This window comes from Acomys minous (genome assembly GCF_964271855.1).
Source record: "Acomys minous genome assembly, chromosome: 16".
NCBI classification, from domain to species: domain Eukaryota; kingdom Metazoa; phylum Chordata; class Mammalia; order Rodentia; family Muridae; genus Acomys; species Acomys minous.
In genome coordinates, this window is record NC_140498.1 from 51,208,557 (window position 1) to 51,230,159 (window position 21,603).

Consider the following 21,603-nt stretch of genomic DNA (forward strand, 5'->3'; position numbering starts at 1 on the left):
GGTAACTTAGAAAATAGTAGTAATTAGCAATTTAGTTTAAGCTACCATTGAAATCATACTATCATAACATACAGAAATGCCTACTTAAACACTTAAAAAAGCTTTTTAGGTACCAGATTCAAGAAATATGTTTTTTACATAAATTACGATGATTTCTTAAACTTAGCATCTACTATATGTTTTATCAGACATTGGACTGGTAAATAATGAACTAATTTGTGAAGGAAGAGTTGCTTCCCTCAGAAAGCATCAAGGAAGAGACAACTGCACTCTATGGCCATACCTGTGAAGCCTGTTAAAAAGAGGGAGGGCACTGGGAAACGTGGCCCATGGTGCTTTTATTCAATGTCATTTCGCTTATACTTGATGATACCAATAATGTTGTACTACTGTGACAGAAAGCAACCAGGTGGGTTGGGAATTTTCTTTGGTTTGTAGTTAATGATCACATAAACTAAGAAGCAGCCATACCCAGTGTTTTCTAACTCCTTTAATCGTCCTCTTGGCTCTCCTGCCTCACTGCTGCCCTCACTGTTATTAACAGGAAGTGTAGTCTTTGGGGAGTCAGGACTCCAGCTTCCGCTGCCGGCTCAGTGTGTGAGCACAGGTAAGTCTGAGAAGCACTCTGTCCCAGTGCACCCATCACAGTGTCTGTCTGAGCGTCAGCCGCGGGTTCCCTCCGGCTGCCCCTTCTCATTACATTGTGTCCTCCTCTATTGCATTGTCACTTCCGTCTTGTGTTCTTCATCTCAGCCAACAGATGAGTTTTCCATAGATGTAGATGTGTTGTGTTATTAAACATACACATGAGCTGTTAGTCAAACGCTACTTGTTGTCAAAAGGAAAGAGAAATTGACTTGATGGATGTTCTTCTTAAGATAACATGTCTACTCTAGAATACTCAGATTTCCTATAGTTCTCAGAGGTCAGCAGGTATGTGTTAATGTGTTGATGGTGCCACCGTACTCACCATCTTAAAGTGTTGGTGCATGACCCTGGTGCTTATAAGGACTCCTACAAAGGCAGGAAGTCTCGTTTTCCATTAGTGTTGGTTCTCGCAGGCAGCATTTAGGACATGCCAGGTGTTTGGATGGGTGACGTGCTGCAGATTAGAAGGTGATAGCAACAAAATTAGAATGCTACCTGGAATACAAGCCATCTTCCTGACAGAGCAATTGAGATGCTTATTGGCCTCCTTGACCAACCTCTCATGGAGTACTGCACTTTAAAAAAAAGTCAGCCAATATCTCCCATAGTGTTGAAAATTGGTACTTCGAGGATAGATATAAAGATACTTTTATTTTTACATTTATCTATATTTATGTGTATGAATGTGTACACACATGTGCTTGTGTCCTGTAAAGGCAGAATGGTTCTTTCACTCCACTGTATGGGTTCTGAGGATTGAACGCAGATCATCAGGCTTGGCTGCAAGTTCTCCAGCCATCTTGCTGGCCACTAAAAGCTGTTTAAAAAAAAAATATTAGCCAACTCTATTGAAATGACCATGTGTGCCTTGCCCTAAAATAAGCGTTAGATTTCCAGTCAGCAGTCCAGAGTGCAGTGTATGAAACTGTTGGGCACATCGGTCTCTAAAGTACTTCCCTAACCATATGCAGATAAGCAGTGTAGAGATGAGTCTCACGGAACACATGGGCACATGGAAACTCTCCACATTGCATGCCTGATGAGCAGGAACCTCCAAGAAGCAGCACACAGCAGAGCACCAACTCACAGTCAGTCAGGGCTTAGCTCCTAGCCGGACCTTTATTAGCTGTGCGTTTTCCTCCCTCTGCCTGCTTCCCTCCCACACATCGGGGGCCATACCTACTCCTTGCCTTGTAGATCACTTTGACAGGAGCGTAGGTTAATCTCTGTGTGTTTAGAACAGTGCAGAATTGGAGTAGATACATAGAGAATCTGGTATCTCCTCTGTTCATGAAAAACGGATCCATTTTATAGGTTCCCCCAGTGATGTTTTATAAGTTGATTGGTTTGTCTTTGCTTTTAGTAATTCCAGTAGTTTTTGCTTCCTGTTTCCACAATTACTTCTTTTTAAAGAAAATAAAATGGCTCACAGCGTCTTCCTGCCGCTCATGCACTTTCACGCAACACTAACACGCAGCTTGTCTGTTGAGCCCTGAGTGGGTAAAAGCAGTGGGCACGTGTTTCCCATGAAGTTGTCTCTTGTGGTCCTGCCAGTTCCCACAATCCTCGCATTCCCTGGGCATCAGTCAGTGTCTACAAGGAAGGACTTTCAGATTGTGAAGCATGTGAAAATACAAACAGGCCAGCACTCAGGCTCTCAAGGGACCCTGTCCTCCAGAACAGACTCCAAGCTGACATTTTCACAGGCTACTTGCAAGAATTCCAGTAGGGTGGATCCAGTCAGCAGGCTCCTCAACAGACTACTCCATCACCCAGGGCTGGCGCACAGCTGCTCTCCCTCCTGTGTTCTGATTCTGAGGCAATTAAGTCAATAGATGTGGCTCCTGAGATGCTGAAGGCCTGTGATGTGGACAATAAGAGCTGGGAAGAAGACATTCAGTATTTTAAAGTAATAAAATAGCTGTTTGTAATGTTTAAGGAAGTTTCTTCTTCTAGGTCATCTTCTAAACTGTTTTCACTTTAATTACAGTAACTCTCTGGCATTAATTTTTTTTATTATAGCTTGATTTTTTAACAAAGAAATTAGACTGGGTCCAGAAATGAGTTGTTAAACAGTAACATGGATATTAAGAGCGTGTTTATGTTGCTGTTATTTGTTTCCCACTGATCTTCAAAATGCACAAAAGTAAACATGTTTGCAGTGACTTAGAGTGTTGTTCTGAGAGACCTTTCAGGGATAGCAACTATTGTGCCTGATGCTTTAAGTTCAGGGGATAGGGCTGTAATTTGTTTTTATTTGGATCCTTTTCAATACTTTATTTATACTTACCTTTTTAAGAAATATTTTATTTCAAGACTTTTATTTTTTAAATACTTTATACTTTCCTTTTTAAAAAAGTTTTATATGTATATATTTCTATATAAAATAACTTTTATATACACACACACACACACACACACACACACACACACACACATACACACAGTAAAAATAAATGTGAAGGGCAGAACCCAAGGGATTCTGAGGCTGGATTACTTAGGAAATACGTAATTTGAATTGATTGGGTTTATAGTTGTCTTTAAGTGCTGAATGTCCTGGGCTGTCCACTGGATGCCTGAGTGACACGTCTAGAATTCCAGAGGTGGGACCGGGCTCTACACTGGGAAGTTGGGGTGGGAGGTGCTGGTCCTTTAGCTCTTCAGCAAATCCACAGAATGGCTGGTCTCTGCCTCCCGAGTGCTGGGATTAAAGGTGTGCACCACCATGCCCAGCCACAACAGGAAATTTCTTATGGTTCCATTTCCATTTCTGTTGTATGACTATAGTCTGTTTTGAATAATTTTTTAAAGGACACAAACAAATAGATGTGTGTTCTCAACCAAGCCCCTTCAGATTGGCAGTGGAAATAAAATACATTTATCACATTCTGTTGGGAACCCAGGATATTTTAGAAATTTCTAGTTTGGGGTGGGAGGGACAGGAAGGAAACTAAAGCAAAGTAAAAAATTGCTCACAAGTAATTATTGAATGTCCTGGATTTTATCAAATTGTGTGGCTCCTTATTAGTGTGTAAAATATAAATGCTGAAAAAGCCAGGAATAGCAGTGATGTTTAACTAAATATAATTTTAACACCTCCATCCCTCATGCCTCTGTGTCCCTAACCCCTGCTGTGTGTGTGTCAGTCTCCCTTGTGTTTCAAGCACTAGAGTGTGGTGATGAAGCTGTGGCCGCTCTGCTTGTGTGACTGTGTGCTTGCTTGTTGTCGTAGACATAGAGTACCGCTTGGTGGCCAAATGCTTTCCACAACTGCACAGCATGGACTGTATTAGTTACCTGTCTGCTGCTGTGACAAAATGCTACTACCAAAAGCAGTTCTTTGGGCTTATAGTTCTAGAGGGAGAGTCCATAATGTCTGGGAGAGGCTTGGCAGCAGGTTGTTCTAGCAGGCTAAGAGATGACATTAAACCACAAATATGCAGGGTAAAGAACACACTGTAAGTGGAGTGAGGCTGTGAACTCTAAAAGTCCAACCCCAACCCTAGTGACATACTTTCTCCAGCAAGGCCATGCCTCCCCATATACCCACTAAGTATAGCACCACCAACCAGGGACCAAGTGTTCAAATGTGTGAGCCTAGGGGACATTTCTCACTTAAACCACCTATGCTAACACCTTCAGAGTACAGAAATTTTGCATGGGTGTACAGATGTCATATTTTGAGGGTTTTCAAAACAAAGAATTTGACCTTATACCAATGAAATCAAGTTCAGACTCAAATATTGACACTTAAATAATTTGGGAATTGTGACTCAAAGCCAAGTGGTTTTAGAAAGTGTTTTGGTTTTTATTTTCTTCAATTATGGCACTAACATTCTCTAAGGTATGCTTTCTTATGGAAATGTATGTGTTTTATAAGCAACTGTTATTTATTATCTCATAGATTCCTGAAGATATAATGTCGTATTTGTGTCAGATTCCATTTATGAAGTGTTGTCTGCAGCCACTAATGATCTTCTATTCACTTGTTCTGCGATGTATTCAGAAACTTAAATCTGCCAGTTACCTTTGTGAATTTATTTTTCTTTCAGTATAATTCTGTGGGTGTGGTATATGTAAGAGTATGTATGCATGTGTGAACATGTATGTGTGTAAAGGACAAAGGCTGGTGTCCATGTCTTCCTCGATTACTCTGAACCTTGTTTTGTTGTGTTGTGTTGTTTTGCTTTGCTTTTGAAGTAGAGTCTCTCACTGAACCTGAAGTTTGTTAATTCACCTAGACTGACTGGCTGGTGAGCTCCAAAGATCCACCCACCTGTTTTCAACACTTCCCAGCAATGGGGTTCTGGATATTTGCTGTCATGTCTGGCCCTTATGTGTTTCTGGGTATCTGACCTCAGGTCTTCATGCTTGCAGAGCAAGCACTTTACCCATAACTGAGCTGTCCCCAGTCTGCCCGGGTCCCTTTGTTTTGATACAAGGTCTCACTGTGGAACCCTGGCTGGCCTGGAACTTAGTCTGTAGTTCAAGCTTGAAGCAGTTCTCAGTGCATCTGCGTCCAAATGCTGGGTGGGTACTGTGCTGCCGTGACTGGATCCTTCAGGATAAACTTGGTCTCATTTTTTTGAGGTTTCTCAAAAGATAATATGCTCATTAATTTTTATCAGCTTACACAAAGTGGAAAGAAGGGACCTCAGTTAGGAATTGGCTCTATCAGATTAGTCTGTGGGCAAGTCTTTGGAGGCACTTTCTTGATTTATGACTGATGTCAGGGCCCCATGCAGTGTTGAGCAGTACTACCCATGGGCAGGTGGTCCTGGGTTATATAAGAAAGCAGTCTGAGAAAACCAAGGGAAGCAAGCCAGCAAGCAGTGACGCTCCATTGTCTCTGCTTCAGTTCTTCCCACAAGGTTGCTGCCTTGAGTTCCTGCTGACTTCCTTTCATGATGGGCAGTAAGCTGAAATGACCTCTTTCTGCCCCGAGTTGCTTTTGGTTATGGTGCCTAAGACAGCAATAGAAAGCAAACTAGGACAGCAGTTTACTTGCTTATAATTGGGTCTCCATTTCTTTAAGACTTATTTTTTATTTAAGTTATGTGTTTGTGTGTGTGTGTGTGTGTGTGTGTGTGTGTATGCACATGTGTGTCGGGGAGAGGGCTGGGTATCCACGGAGGCCAGAGGAGGACATCTGAATCCCCTGGAGTTGGAATTGCAACCAGTTATGAGCCACTAGGGTGTGCGCTGGGAAGAGAACTCCAGTCTGCTACACGCGTGCTTAGCCACTGAGCCATTTCTCCAGGCCCTTGAGCCCCATTTTCAGCACCTCCTTGTTGAAAGTTTCATGCATCTTCATAAATTGATTTTTCACATCGTGAAACATCCTTACCCTGGGCAATGGGCCTTCTTCTAAAGTGTTTTTCTTACACTTAGCATCCCTTGAGTTCCTAACCATCTGTAATTTTAGGACTACAGAGAACTGACTCTTCCTTACTCTTACTTGATAATGTCTTTGAGTTGCAGTGTTTAGGTCACTGAAGTTTATGGTGGTTACTCAGGAACAGCTAAACCAGTGCCCAGTTGTCATCTCACGGGTTTCTGTAGGTGGGGAATTCAGTCAGGCCTGGTGTAACCTGTCGCCTCTGCTCAGGGTCTCTCAGGAGCCTGCAGCAGTGTCAGTGGGACTGAGCTCGTCAGTAGGCCAGCTGAGGAAGGCCCTCTTCTTGAGCTCACCTGCAGTTCCCAGCAGAATCCCATTCCTTGACTTCCACGCTGCCTGCTGCCTGGAAGCCAGCCTCACACCTGCCACCTGGGCTTCTCCCAAGCCAGTAGAGGAAAAGGAAGACAGAGCAAATGCCTCAACCTTGCCGTGTTCTAGTGGCAAGAAGCAGATGACATGAGTCAGCCATGCTGTTTGGATCCACCCTCTTGCTTTGTTTTACCTTTCTTCTCTCTCTTGGTTCTTCTCCTGCCTTTTTTATGGTGATTTTTAAGATACTTTCACTTTTATTTTTACACTGCCTTATTAGCACTAACTACCCTACCCCTGAGTGTTCATTTACTCTGTGTGGTAATTTAGGTAGAAAGTGACCTAGGACCGCCCATTAAATTGTTCTCTCTCATGGCGAGACCCAGTAAAGGGTATGTTTCCATCATTACAGCTTTATTCCCAACAGCTTACATTTTTTCTTCTACACTCCATTTCCCTCAATACAGCCATCTTTCCCTGTTGAGTACTTTTATCAGTCATAACAGTCATTAAAAGTTTTCTTTTCTGACATTCTGTGTCTTCTGCCCTAATTCGTCTCCTGCTGACTGAATTGTAGTTCCTTGAAGGAGCTGAGCTGGGTGGTGGTGATGCATACCTTCAATCCCAGCACTCGGGAGGCACGCAGAAGGATCCGAGTTTAAAGCTAGCCTGGTCCGACAGCAAGTTTCAGGACAGGCAGGACTAAATAGACTGTATCTCAAAAACCAAACAAACAAAAACCAACAACAATAACAAAAAACCTCATTGAAAGGGTTGCATTTCCCTGCTTCCTGGAAGTGGTTGGTGAATTGTATTGGTTGTAATGTGGCTGTCACCAGGCTGAGTGTCTGGGCCTGGATTTTGTTGTGTTCCTTTTAAAAGCACTGAGTTTTGGCTTGGTAGGCATTGAGTAACTTTTAGGTCACCTCAAAGCCTTTCTTAAATTTTGCCTGTGAAGACTTAAGGGTACGTTTTTAAAAATCTTTTTATTGATTCCTTTTGAGGTTTACGTCATGTGCCTCAGTCCTGCTCATCTCCCCATTTCCTTTTATCTGCCTTCTGCCCTTGCAGCACCCCCCCCCCAGGAAAAAAAACACACAAATAAATAAAGCATAGAAAACAGCTCATCATGGAAGCTGTAGTGTATCACAGTGTGTCTCACAATATACCCTTCTGTTTACGCATCTTCTTGCAAATGCTCATTGCAACGAGTCATTGGTCTGGTTCAAGGTTTCTGGCTTCTGTGACACCATCAATATTGGATCCTCTGGGGCCTCGTCTTAGTTAGCCTGTTGTTGCCTTGTGTCATGGAGATTCTGCAGTTTGGATCAGCAGGACCAGGCTTTTATATGCCCCAACAGTTCACAAATTATACAGATTTGGGGCGGGCCAACTCAAAGCCCTAGGTCTGGGCCTGAATGGTAGCTGAGCTCCTCAGCCCACTGGCTCTCCCTTATCCGCACCACCAGGGTGAGCTCTCCAGTGATGCTCTGGCTAGGCCACCCAAAGCCACCATCAGCAGGAGCCAGTGTCAGTTCTCCTGCTATCCTGCCCTTGGGGACTGGCTCACCCACACTCATGCTCCAGAGCCTGCTCCACTTTGCTGCCCAGTCAAGGTGGGGCCCACTCTTCCTAAGTGCTGCAGCCTTCAAGGAGCTGGTCCAGATCTCCAACTCTCACACCCTCAAGGCCAGCTCACCCAATTCCTTTGCCAACAAGGCCAGCTCCACTGTGTTGCACAGGCAAGGTTCAGGACCTGCTCTCTCACCAGTGAAGGCCAGGACCAGCTCTCCTGACTACCACAGGTGGTGAGGGTGAGATGAGGATGGCATCACCTCTGCACCCCTGCCACCTCATGCCGATGAGTGGCAGGGCGAGCTTCTGCTTATTCTTGCCCTTGGGGCCTGCTCACCTATGTTCTGTGCTGCACAGGCGAGGTACAGGGCCTGCTCTCCTGGGTGCTGCAGCCATCAAGGGACAGGGATAGCTCTGCTCGCAGGACCCCATGGCTAGGTCTCTCTCTGACAGTGCTTTAAGAACCAGGACTTCTCTCACTTTGATCTCTTTTGGTGTTTCTGCTGTTGCCCTGCCATCTGCCCTTGGGAGAGCTTTCCACTAAGGTTGCTTGGAGCATGTGTGCTCTGGGGATACTTCAGCTGGTCAGCTCTTCCCTAGTCTTGTCAGATTTTAGTCCCTCACACAGAGTAGGGACTTAGCAGAGACATTAGAGCGTTGTCAGGCAGGTCCAAACTGCATCACCCTCCTGAGCTCTGAGCCCTGACACGCAACCCCTATTTCCCATTGTGTGTGAGCAAATGCCTCATGTGCATGTCAGATTTCTTAGTTTCTCAATGACAGGAAGTGAAGTCCAGTGCTTGTCACTTTATCATGGCCAAATCTGTGAGGTCTGGAATTGGCGCTTTAGCCTGAGCCTGAGCCTGAGCCTGAGCCTGAGCCTGTCCTTTGGGCTCTGTGGGGCTGAGCTTTCTGATCAGACTACAAACAGCAGTGTCATCTCGGTGCTGGTTGTTGGTGCTTTGGGGAAATGAGTAAATAAAGCCAGGAGTAAGGGGAGCAGCCTTCCACATCTCAGTTGGCAAGAGCAGCCAGCAGGACTGCCATGCCAGACACACCCGCATCTCCTGGAGCCAGCGGCAGAGTTGCTCACTTCTCCAAGGAAAGGCTTCTCAAGTTGGCAGAGTCAGTTCTTCATAAATAAAGAACTAATTGCATACTGTTTCCTCCTTTAAAAAAAATACTGAAAAAAATTAAATAGCACTTTTCCTCAATATTTGAATTAGATTCAACTTGACAAAAGAGTCAGCCTTTAAAGATCACCAGTGGGCATGCTTCTCTTCTCACAGGTGTATAAATAAATGGGAACACTAAGAGAAAAGGAATAAAATTATACATTTATTATGAATGCACACTCTCCCACTATCCCCCACCTGGAAAGCCTGCACCCAGGAGAAGCCAGGGGTGGAGTAACAAGCTGTGCTTGTCAGGTGGAAATATATGCACTTCTCCCTTCTCCTTCTCCCCTCCCTCTCACTCTTCGTTCTCTTCTTCTTTTTGTCTTTGTGGTTTTGAGATAGAATCTGACTAGTCCTTTTAATTTAATTTAGATACTTATACAAGTATATATTAAGCACATACCTTGGTGCCATCTACTGTCCCTTTGCATGCCCGTCTTGCTTACCTTTAGTCGCCTTTGTTCCCTGGACAATTCCTCATACAGGATCATATGCATCTGTAAAGTCTAGAACCAGTCAATGACAGAAAGTAAGCAATATTTGTCATTCTGAGACAGGCTTAGTTTGCTTACCATGGTGTCTCCAGTCACGTCCACTTTCCTGGCATCACATGATTTCATTCTCTGTCAGTCTGTTAGTCTTGGTCCTCGAGCCTCGACTTCCCAAGTTGTGAGATGGCAGAGCTGCTCCATCGTGCCCTGCTCCTGTCTTTGCTATAGTACATATTCCTCATCATGTACACATAATGCTGTTACATTAATAAAGAAAAACCTTGAAAACACACATTGTGGGATATCAGTGACCTGCTAGGCTATTACTATGTTATGCTATGGGGGAATTCTACTTCAAGCTGATAAAGTCAACTTTTCACAACTCATCATAGATTATCATTCTTTCCTTGCATGCAAAAGCTCTAAGGGAGAATACTGCAGAGAGTATCTGATAGCAGGCTGAGTGCACTAGGCATCTGTATCAGAGACTAGAGCTAAAGAAGACCCACCTAGAGCAGGCGAGCAGTGCCGTCAGGGCGCTGGTGAGTCCTGGAAACCCGCTAATGCGGGAAGCCAAGTGACAGCACAGTGAAATCACACTCACCTCTTGATTGACGCTTGGAACTATCGGTTGTCAGGCTGAGATTTTATCAAAGGAGTTTCATAGTATAGAATTTAAATTTATTAGCCCATATGCTCTGTATGTGGGTTTGGTTTTGGTTGTAACTTTTTTGAGACAAGATCTCGCTATGTCGTCTAGGCTGGCCTGGAACTGGCATCCCCCTCCTGCCCTCCCAAGTGCTGGCACTGTAGGCATGGCTGCCACACAAAGCTGATCATTTGATAAAGGGTTTGTTGGTGTCATATACTAATGCAGGATATTTTCAAAAAGAGGTTTTATGTCCATACTGTGCCCTCTCAGAAGCCACTGTTCCCTTCGCTCCTTTCTCAGGTGTGCAGTCAGACTGTACCTAAAGCTAAAAAAAGAGGTAAAGATGGAAACGTTGTCCTGTCAGCCACCAGCCGCCGTGGCTTTACCTTCTGTTTCAGTTTAACCAACAGGTACTGCAGACACTGTCTTCTCACCTTTTATAAAGCACCATGGCCCAGGGAACTTAGACAAGAAAGAGTTTATTTGGGCTTATGGTTCTAGAAGGATAAAATCCCATGATGGCTGAGCAGAGGCATGACAGGTAGCAGGCACGTTGGCGGGATAGAAAGCTGAGAGCTCATACCGCAGCCAAGCGTGAAGCAGAGAAAGCAGACCTCAGGCAGAGTGGGGCCCTAAGCTCTCAAGGCCGCCCCCAGGGGCATACGTTCTCCAGCAAGGCCGCACTACAAACAAGGAGGCCGACAGCTAGGACCAAGCACTTAAATGCCTGAGACTGTTGGGTATTTCTTTTTTTTTTTAAATATTTTATTAATTCATTCATATTACATCTCAACTGTTATCCCATCCCTTGTATCCTCCCATTCTTCCCTCTCTCCCATTTTCCCCTTACTCCCCTCCCCTATGACTGTGACTGAGGGGGACCTCCTCCCCCTGTATATGCTCATAGGGTATCAAGTCTCTTCTTGGTAGCCTGCTGTCCTTCCTCTGAGTGCCACCAGGTCTCCCCATCCAGGGGACGTGGTCAAATATGGGGCACCAGAGTTCATGTGAAAGTCAGACCCCTCTCTCCACTCAACTGTGGAGAATGTTTTGTCCTTCGGCTAGATCTGGATAGGGGTTCAATGTTTACTGCCCGTTTTGTCCTTGGCTGGTGCCACAGTCTGAGCTGTTAGGGTGTTTCTTATTCAGACTATACAGGGCCAAGCTACTCATCTGAACATTCTTGAGAACAAAGGCTCCCTGCCTCTCATCCTCTGAGCGTTCCATCCTTGCTCCCAGGCCTCGCTGCTGCTAAAGCTGGAGGAAGAATAGCTTCAGAGCTACGCACAGTGGCAGCTCCCAGCGTAGGGCCACCTGCAGTTTGGAATTCTTTTCACTCTAACCCAGTACTTTTGAAGATTTTCTGTGAAATGAACGAGCAAAATTTAAGAATTCCTTTAGTAAAAAAATGTTTCAACAATCATTTGATTCTTTTTAATCTCTAATGAAGTGTGTGTGTGTGTGTGTGTGTGTGTGTGTGTGTGTGTGTGTGTGTGTTGCTCAAGTACCATTGCACTCATGAGGAGGTCAGAGGACAACGGGCAAGAGTTCCCTTTTCTTTTCCACCATGGGTCCTGGGGATTGAACCGGGTCATCAGACTTGGTGGGAAGGATCTTTACCAGTCACTGACCCTCTTACTAATCTTTTAAACAAATATATTTTTTTCCAGGAAAGTGAAGAGCCCAAAATAGATCACCCTCTTGTGGTAATTTATTTTATAATAAAGTACTTGACATTTAACAACTAAAATAAAAATCTTCTTTTACTAGTTTTACAACTCAACTATGGATAAAGTATATGTGAGCATTTTTCACTTGTAATTATCTATAATAGAGTAGCAACCTTTTAACATGTTCTCAACTCTTGGAGTTGGGTAGTTTATCAGCCTGACTTGCAGGCATGCCCACATACGCCAGCACACATTGGGTAAGAATAGATATGCCCTCTAGTCTACTCGCTCTTGTTATTGAACGTTGAAATGCGTGTTACAGCAGTGCTTGAGTCACTCCCACAGTCACTCCTCATGCTCCTCAGAAATGTCCCTTTTAATTTTGTATTCTTCAGCTAAGACCATACCAAGAAGGGCTCCATACGTTTAGCCGACAGACTTTTCATTTCTCCTAATGCACGCAGCTCTCCCTGCCTTCTGCAACATGGCATTTTTTGGAGTCTCTAAGCCGGATACTTGCAGAATGGCACCAGTTTTTATTTGTCTGATTGGGCTGCCGTGGGAAGGTTAGAGAAGAATGACCTGTGTGTCCTCCTCAGTAAGTCACATCAAGAGGTGAGTGACAGGCTGGCCCATTAGTGGGTGGGTCCAGGTGGTGTTTTCTCTCTCCTATGCAAAAGTACCCCTTATTCTCTGTACTTAATAAGTGGTGTGTGGGCTGTGACCCTAAGACATGACTGGTCTGTGCCCCCCCCCATCTTTTACCCATTATTTGAATGACAGTTTTCACCTCGTCATTTTAGACTTACTGGCAAAGTCATTTCCAATTCTGACATTCCTTCTGGAATTCTGAAAGGTTCACTCTCTCCAAAGGAACGAGCACTGTGGATTCATAGGTTCTTTCTCCATAACTGTCATAGATGGTTTTACACGTACTCATTGTGGGGGGGGGGTATGCATAAGCCACAACATGTGTGGAGGTCAGAAGACAACTTTTTGAAATTAGTTCTCTCCGCCCTGTCAGTTCAGGGGTCGGTGTCAGGTTGTCAGACTTTGTTTCAGTGCCTTTACTGGCTGAGCCATCTCTTCATCATTTTTGATGCACAAATTCTTTTAATTTGAATAATAATAATAAGATCCCTTCTGTGGCTGTATTCTTCCTTTGTGTACTTTTGATGTTTTCCTATTCATCACCTTTTAAGCATTCATTGACCTAATTTTAGGATAAGCTGTTCTGGGACTCCCTGGTTCCTTTAGTGAGAAAAATACTTAGAAACTGCAGAGAGCTAAGCATGGCGGTGGTCAGCCGCAAGCCATCAATTCCGCTGTAAGGAGGTCAACTCGACATCTTGTTAGAGCTGTGTCTTCAGGCCAGGAACTGCCATGCAGGAACTGTGCCAGAGGATTGACTCTGGCTGAGACCTACTGTGACACTGCAGGAGAGCCACCTGGCCCATTCTGGAATGTGCCGTGGGGAGACAGTGGTCTTCTAAGATGAAAGTTCTGGATGTGTTAACTGTCCAGTGCAAAGACATTGACCGTCTACTCACCCCTTACACAAACATCCAGCTGTGGTAGACCAAAGCTTTGGGGGTGACTTTTCCATGACCTTGGAATGGGCAGAAATTTTTTCAAATAGGACTGATAGGTGTGTACAAAAATCCATACAAGCCAGTCTGATCTATGGACAGGAGCCTGGACAATTAGTACATGCAGTAGGTTCAAATAGGAATGGTCCCATAGGCTTATGTTTGACGACTTTGTCTCTGATCTTTTGAACTGTTTGGGAAGGTTTAGTCAGCAGTTCTGTTTTTTCTTTCTTTCTTTCTTTCTTTCTTTTTTAAATTTTATTTTATTTTATTAACTTATTCATATTACATCTCAATTGTTACCCCATCCCTTGTATCCTCCCATTCCTCCTTCCCTCCCATTTTCCTCCTACTCCCCTCCCCTATGACTGTGACTGAGGGGGACCTCCTCCCCCTGTATATGTTCATAGGGTCTTTCTTTTTTTAAAGATTTATTTGTTTATTACTTATACAATATCCTGCCTGCATGTATGCCAGCAGGCCAAAAGACCGCACCAGACATCATTACAGATGGTTGTGAGCCACCATGTAGTTGCTGGGAATTGAACTCAGGACCTTTGGATGAACAACCAACACTTTTAACTGCTGAGCCATGTCTCTAGCTAGGCAGCAGTTCTCAACCTTCGAGTTACAAACCCTTACAAAGGATGCCTTAAGACCATCAGAAAACATAGTTTTCTGTGTTTCATAACAGTGTCAAAATTAAAGTTATGACATAACAATGAAATAATTTTATGGTTGGGGGTCACCACAACATAAGCAGCCATATTAAGGGGTTGCTGCACTAGGTATGGCCCTGTTGAACAAGGTATGTCCCTGGAGATGGGCTTTGAGGTTTCTTTTCTTTTCTTTTTTCTTTTTTCCCTTTGGATTTTCAAGACAGAGTTTCTCTGTGTAGTCCTGGCTATCCTAGACTCACTTTGTAGACCAGGTTAGACACACAAAGATCCACCTGCCTCCCAAGTGCTGGTATTAAAGGCATGTGCCACCACCCCCACACCGGACTTGCTGTAACTTTTTGTTTATTCCCACTTTCTACTTGATGTTCCTTTTTTTTTTTTTTAATATGGCTTTTTCAAGACAGGGTTTTTGTGTGTAGCCCTGGCTGTCCTAGACTCACTTTTTAGACCAGGTTGGCCTCGAACTCACATCGACTGCCTGCCTCTGCCTCCTGAGTGCTGAAATTAAAGGTATGTGCCACAGCCACCCAGCCTCCTTTTAAGAGATTTATCACCTGTTTTTATTTCTTCTTTTGAGCACTCTCCGTTCAGACTGTAACTAGGTCACGGTATCTTCTGAGTGTTAAAGCTCTATTGGATGTGTACCTGCAAAGCCTCTCACTCTACTTACTGACCATTTCATTAGCTCTACAGAAGCTTTTAGTTGTATAAGATCCAGTTCATCAGCTGTTGGCCTTCATTGTTAGTTTTTTTAACTGTATGGATGCAGATGTCTCTGTGTGTGAGGGCAATGCCTGCTAAGGCCAGGAGAGGCTGTCTAATTCCCTGGCGCTGCAGTTACAGGTGGTCGTGAGCTGCCAGTGTAAGTGCTGCGAACCGAGCTCAGGTCCTCTGGTAAAGCCTAAGTTGTCTGAATTAGCATTTTCTTAACTTGTAAGGACTACTGAGCCTTCTCCTCTTAGCTTGTTTTTTGTTGCTGTGATAAAAACACTAAGCCAAACCAGCGTGGGGAGGACAGGGTTGTTTGGTTTACAGGTTACAGTGCATTATCAGGGGAAAGCAAGGTGAGAATGGGAAACGGGAGTGTGAAGCAGGAGCCAGAGCGAGACCATGAAGACGCTGCTCCCTGGCGGCTCTGCACGGTGGCTCAGTCAGCGCCTGCACACTCCAGGCTCACCTCCCCACGGCTGCGCTGCCCACAGGCCAATCTGATGGAAGCCTTTCCTCAGTTGAGATTATTCATCACAGCTTACTCTAGATTGAGTCAAGTTAACAAAAACTAACCAGCACAACCAGTCAATAGTTCTTCTTCTATTAATTTTAGAATACACATAAAGTAAGTTCCATATTGCTAGTCCATAGCACTATGAAAGTAAGTCGCACTTTATACAGATAAAGTGTGTGCATTATAAACCCTGTTCCAGTAAAGCTGTTTGAAATAGCTGCTACGTAGGCTGAGTGTTTGTTTATATCTTTTTTATTTTTACCCAAAGGTACTTAGCGTCACAGTCTTGCATTGAGAGGTGGCTGTGGCTGGCTCTCTCTCTCTCTCTCTCTCTCTCTCTCTCTCTCTCTCTCTCTCTCTCTCTCTCTTTCTCTTCAGTGTATGGGGTTCTTTACGTTTATTATTTTAATTTTCACCTGTGGCTGGCCAGCAGCAAGAGAAGATGAGTTTCCATAGGCCATGCAGCCAAGTGTGCTGAACATCTGTACCACATGATCCTTTGCTGTGACTTTGATTAAATTTCTCTAATTGTATGAGTAAACTAATGAGTAAGGTTGAACATCTTTTCCTATGTTGGAGGTAAATGATCTGTTCGCTTCTCTGGCAGGTCTTTAAACTTTTCAATTTTTGAGTATTCTTTTTTTTTTTTTTTTTTTTTTTTTTTTTTTTTTTTTTGCATGCTTTGGGGCTTTGTTTTAATGTAGCCAAAATCTGTCAGTCGTCTGTTGCATTTGTATCTTAGTCAAACTTTTAAAGCCTTTTCTAATGTCCAGGACCTAGGAAAACCCTGATCCTTACTCACTGTACTCATATGATAGGAAAAAATGTTTTCATTTAAATCCATGGCCCTCTCAGACATTTTTGTTTAGTTTTAAGGTTTATTTTTATTACTGTATTTCTGTGTGCACACTTGAGAACATGAGAGTTAGAGGCATTGGATCCCCTGGAGCTGGAGCCACCAGTGTGGGTGCTGGGAATCAGGTCCTCTCAAGGGCAGTGCACAGTTTGACTGTCAAGCCCACTCCAAAACCAGAGCTAGTGTCGCCCCTCTCCACTACATGGCATTTGTTTTTGTATGTTTTCCTGCTTCTCTTAGAGTGCTGGGGGGTTTTTCCATATAAACTTAACTGTCAGGTTGTCAGTCTATATGGTGTTTTTATTGGGCTTGCACTAAATTGTAGGTTGAGTTAGAGATCTTTATGATCCTCTGTTGTCTGGTAGTTCTATTCATGCCAGTCAAGAACTTCACACATTTCTTAGTTTGTTAGTAGGAGGACCCCCCATTTTGTTTTGTTTTGGTTTTCCCTGTTGTTGATACCTAGTTTGTTTTTGTTGTTGCCATTTGTTTTCGTTGGCTTTTTGGAGGCACAGTTGTGCTGTATCCACTAGGCGGGCCTGGAGCTCAGGAGCGTGTCGGTGTGTGCTCTCTGGCTGCTCCTTTATGCTTCTGGAGACGCTTCCTCCTCTGCAGTTGAGTCTGCCCCTCCGAACATGTGCCGTTCTCTTAAGTCTCTAAGTTTATGTTTTCCATCTAGTTAGGGAAATTTTCAGGGATTCTTTTTGCAAAGGCTTTTCTCATCCATTATCTCTGCCCTCCTTTTGTGACTCCAGTTGCCTATAAAGTAACTTCCCCATTTGTTTGTATGTATAAGTGCAAAGACGCGTCAGGACTGTTCTTGAGAGTCAGCTCCCTCCTCCCACTCTGTGGGCCACGTGTGGACCTCGGGCTGTGAAGTTTGCTCAGCAAGCGCCTTCACCCACACGTGACCGTGCTTACCTGAATCTGTGTTCTGCTCTTACGATCACTACCCCTGCAGCCTAGTGCCTTCCTGCCGACCCCAGTGCCACAGGGCTGTTAGTCGTAGTCCCTGAGAAAGCCAGTCACTATTGAGGTCCTTATAGCAGATGAGTAAGTGTACCTGGTTTGGGTTTGCTCAGTTTTCTAAATAATAGAAACTATTTCAGGGTTATTATAGGTTTTTCTTTTTTCTCCTATAAATACCATGATGGGTTTTTGGTAGAGCAGATTTAGCTTGACACGGTGGTGCACACCTTTAATCCCAGCACTTGGGAGACAGAGGCAGGTGGATCTCTGGAGTCCAGCCTGGTCTGTAAAGTGAATCCAGGACAGCCAGAGAACCACAAAAAGAAAGAAACAAAGATTTATTAAAATGCAACTGATAGTCAATGAAATTCCTTGTACTTAAAGTTTCAAGTTGAGGAATGTGGCCATGTCTGCACATCTGTAGCACCGTCAGCACAGTCAAGATACAATAACTAACACTATCAGACTGTAGAGTTTTCCTCATGACCTACGCAACCAATTCATTCTTCTTTCCATAGCAGGCTCCAGGCTCTGGTTGTTGTCCCTGTTAATTATTTTACATTTTCTAGAATCTTACAGAAACTGAATCATGTGTGTGTGTGTGTGTGTGTGTGTGTGTGTGTGTGTACATATACATATATGTGTGTGTGTATGTCTGTATACATGCCCCAAGTACTGGGTTTGTCAGGTTTTTTTTCATTGAGTATGATTATTTTGATTTTTGTCTGTTTCTAGATATCATTCATTTCAATTACTGAGTAAAATTTGCTTGTATGGACATTTTAAATTTTATTTATACACTTAGGGACAGATGATTGTTTACAGTTTTGGTTCTTTTGGGGGGAGTTTTGAGACAGGATTTCTCACGTTTTTGGTCTTATAGCTAAAACAGCCAATAAAGTTCTATTAAGAAACTTTTCCTCAAAAGCTAAGTGTAGGGGCTGGCGAGGTAGCTCAGTGATTACAAGCACATTGCACTGCTCCTGTAGAGGACACTATTTGAGTTCCCAGCACCCATGTCAAACAGCTCACAGCATCCTACAACTGCAGCTCCAGAGTGGCCTTGATGACTCCTGCAGGCTACCCCAAGCACTGCACGCCAGTGTGCATAAGCAGGTGCACACATATACAGGTGATTAAAAATAAATCTTGCTTTAATGTGCTAATTGTATATATTTGTATAACCATACCTTATGCAAAAGAACAAAGATTACAACCAAATGTTTATCTATGGGGGTGGGGCTTAGCAAGTCAAGAGTTCCAGGAGGCACAGACGAGCCTCAGCTAGAAGTGTGAAGAAGTATCCGTCAGGTCTGTAAGGATGCTGGAGGGGCTGTAGTCCTAAGCGAAGGACCTGAGTTTTCCTGGCAAGATTCCTCCTGGGAGAGAAGCTGGGAGTATCAAGGAGGAGTAGAAAGCCTGGCTAAAAGTGGGGCCATCAGCTTCTCGCTAGAAAGATGAGGGGTGCTAGTCCAGTGTGATCTTGAGAGCAGTGAAGTGCTAAGAAGCAGGGTTGCTTGGGTAAGAGAAGGCTCCGCTGTGAGGGCCAGCTTGGCTGGATCTGCGTCTGGAATGGCATCTTGGCCCCTCCAGCTCTTAGTCCATCTGTCATTTCTACCTCTGTCATGACTCCTAAGATGCTACATGAGGGCAGGGTAAAGAAGGAAGGCATAGGTCTTTAGAGACACGTGGTGCATGATTTCATTCTTACTGCTGTAGTGTTGCTGAGTTATGTGTAACCCTGAGTGACAGGTAAACGTATTTAATGGCACTTATGTGCAGACAAATCAGAAGCTCCTGCATGCTGACTCTAAAACCCACAGCATGAGTGAGGACAAGCCCTTCCCAACTCCCCTGCCTTGAAACTTCCTGCTGGACCAGCTCAGATCAAAGTGTCCCTTTGCTTTCTATACATGTGACTGTCTTACATTTTCTTCACTGTCTAGCAGTGCTTGGTTATAAAATAACTGACCAGGGCACTACAGAGATTTCCCCCCTGAGTTTAAGAAATGAAAAAAATGTTGTTGTTGTTGTTGTTGTTGTTGTTGTTGTTGTTGTTGTTGTTGTTACGGAGCGATGGCTCCAGTGGTTAAGAGCACCGGCTGCTCTTACAGAGGACCTACCCAGGTTCAGTATCCAACACTCTGTACCGCTAGTCTTGGGGGATCCAATGCCCTCTTCTGGCCTCTGAGGGCACTACTTTTGTATGCAAATGGTATACAATCATACAGGCAAAAAACCACCCTCATACACACAAAATAATAACATCATTTAAAAATTAATATTTTATTTACTCATTAATTAACTCCATTAATTTCTTGAAGCTAGGTAGATGACTCCACAATTAAGAACTTGTACTGCTCTTCCAGAAGACTCAAGGTCTCGAACTCCCTGTTACTCCAGCTCCTGGAAACTACACCCGCTTCTGGCCTTGTTATGCACTGAGCAGACACATATACATAAATAAAAAATAAATCTTAAAAAAAAAAAGAGTGCTAAGTACCAAAGGACAACATCAAGCTGCCTTAGCCTTAGGGGATGGGATTGGAAAACAGCAGGGTTTGTGTAGCCTAGCTGGTACAGACCTGCATGCATGTGGAGTCCTGCCGGGGAGCTGCCAACACAGACTTGTGGGAAGACAGAAGGAAATCCTCACAGCATGTTAGGATTAAGACACACAGATGTCTTAATTCCTGTTGCTGAATTCTCTAGTGACACACACAGATGTCCATTTGTCCAGGATCACTAGCTCTGAAGTACTGCCCCTTCCTTGAAACCATCTGGCCCCTAAACTTTTAACAGTCTACTAATGATGCCATTGCCCCTTCAAACAAGTCACCTTTGCAAATCACACCAAGTTAATACAAAAGAAAAAAGTGAACTAGTGTTTGCTTTTGGTGAAAGGCATGTCAGAGGAGTCACAGTAGTGGATTAAAGATCTGCGCTCACTATTACTGACTTGAAATTACATCATTTCATATCTAACTTTTTTTACTTTTTTTTTTTTAAGTAACCAAATCATATATATATCATGCACTGGGCTTGTCTGGTTTCTTTCATCGATTATATTTTTTTTTTATTTTCACCCATGTTGCTGGATATAATTTTTAATTGCTGTGTAATATTCCCATATATGGCTATTTATTAGTATTAATTAATACTTATTGATTATTACTTAATAGTGTTACCATACATTAATACATGTGACTCAACGTCTTAGATGCTGAAGATCAAAAGATCCTAGTTTCTTGTCATCTCAAAACCATTGTTATGGATGGTGAACATTTGATGTTTTCTCATTGGGCTTCACACATACAGTTTACTCTCATGATAAGAGGCATTGGCTTCCCTCTTATTGAATTTTTTATGGAGAGATAGCTCAGTGGTTAGGGTATTGCTGCTCTTGCAGAGGACCCAAGTTTGGTTCCCAGGTCTCATAGTCAGACAGCTCACAATTACCTGTAACCAGATGCAGGGGACCCAGTATCCTCTTGTGACCTCTGTGGGTACCTGCATAACAGACACACACACACACACACACACACACACACACACACACACACATAATTAAAAATAGATATTTTAAGAAAAGACTTCACTGCATGGGTGAAAATAAGTACATGAGATCTGAGTATAAAATAGCTCACTTCACAAGTACATCCAAGATGCATGCTTATTTTCATGCTACATAACCTTATGGCGTATGTCTATCTTCATGACACAGGATTAGAAAAAAAGCTGTGATGGGTCATTGGGATGAGCAGGGCGGTTACACTGGCAGGCTTTCTTGTTATCCCAATGGGCACTCGAGCATCACTGACGTCTTTGCTAGCATTTGGTCCACTTCACTTTCCTGTCATCCTTTACATCTTTGTTGAGGTTTCAGAGCTGTGTCATTTCATTCTCCCTCTGTTTATGGCTGTGGATGTCTTCTGAGAACTGAGAGGACTCGCTGGGAGAGAACCCAAAGAGAGCTCTTCATTATCAATCTTTCAGTCAGTTTTCTGTCTGTGTAACTGTAAAGCTTAGAAACAGAAAGGATTCAAGTGACTTTTCTGAGCTAATTCATAAGAATGTTCTATCAGCTCTTGATTACCCATGCCATGACTTTAAGCAAGCCATGAGCTGTTCACATGGAGCAAAGCCTCTGTGATGAGAGTACTGAGGCTAAGTGTAACGTGTTGGGTCCTTGGCCATGTGCTCTTCTTCACCATGCTCCACCAGTCTGAGTGGAGGGGGTTTGTTTGTTTGTTTGTTTGTTGTTTTAAAAATAGGTCTCGCTCTATGGCCCAGGCTGGACTAAAATTCACTGCCATCTTCCTGCTTCAGTTTTCCAAGTGCTGGGATTACAGGAATGCACCTT

The 21,603-nt window shown here is 43.7% G+C and overlaps 1 protein-coding gene across 8 annotated transcripts in view; it reads left to right on the forward strand.

The window, feature by feature from the left end:
- The window catches only part of MRTFB (myocardin related transcription factor B), a 147,828-nt gene that overhangs the window by 63,408 nt on the left and 62,817 nt on the right, over positions 1-21,603 (forward strand). For 7 of the 8 annotated variants that reach the window (XM_084763517.1, XM_084763520.1, XM_084763518.1 and 4 more), the window contains one exon: positions 545-607. The exons of the other annotated variant lie outside the window; for it this stretch is intronic. In XM_084763517.1, the coding sequence (XP_084619643.1) occupies positions 545-607 (63 nt within the window). The remainder of the gene's footprint in view (positions 1-544; positions 608-21,603) is intronic. 8 annotated transcript variants of the gene reach the window in all.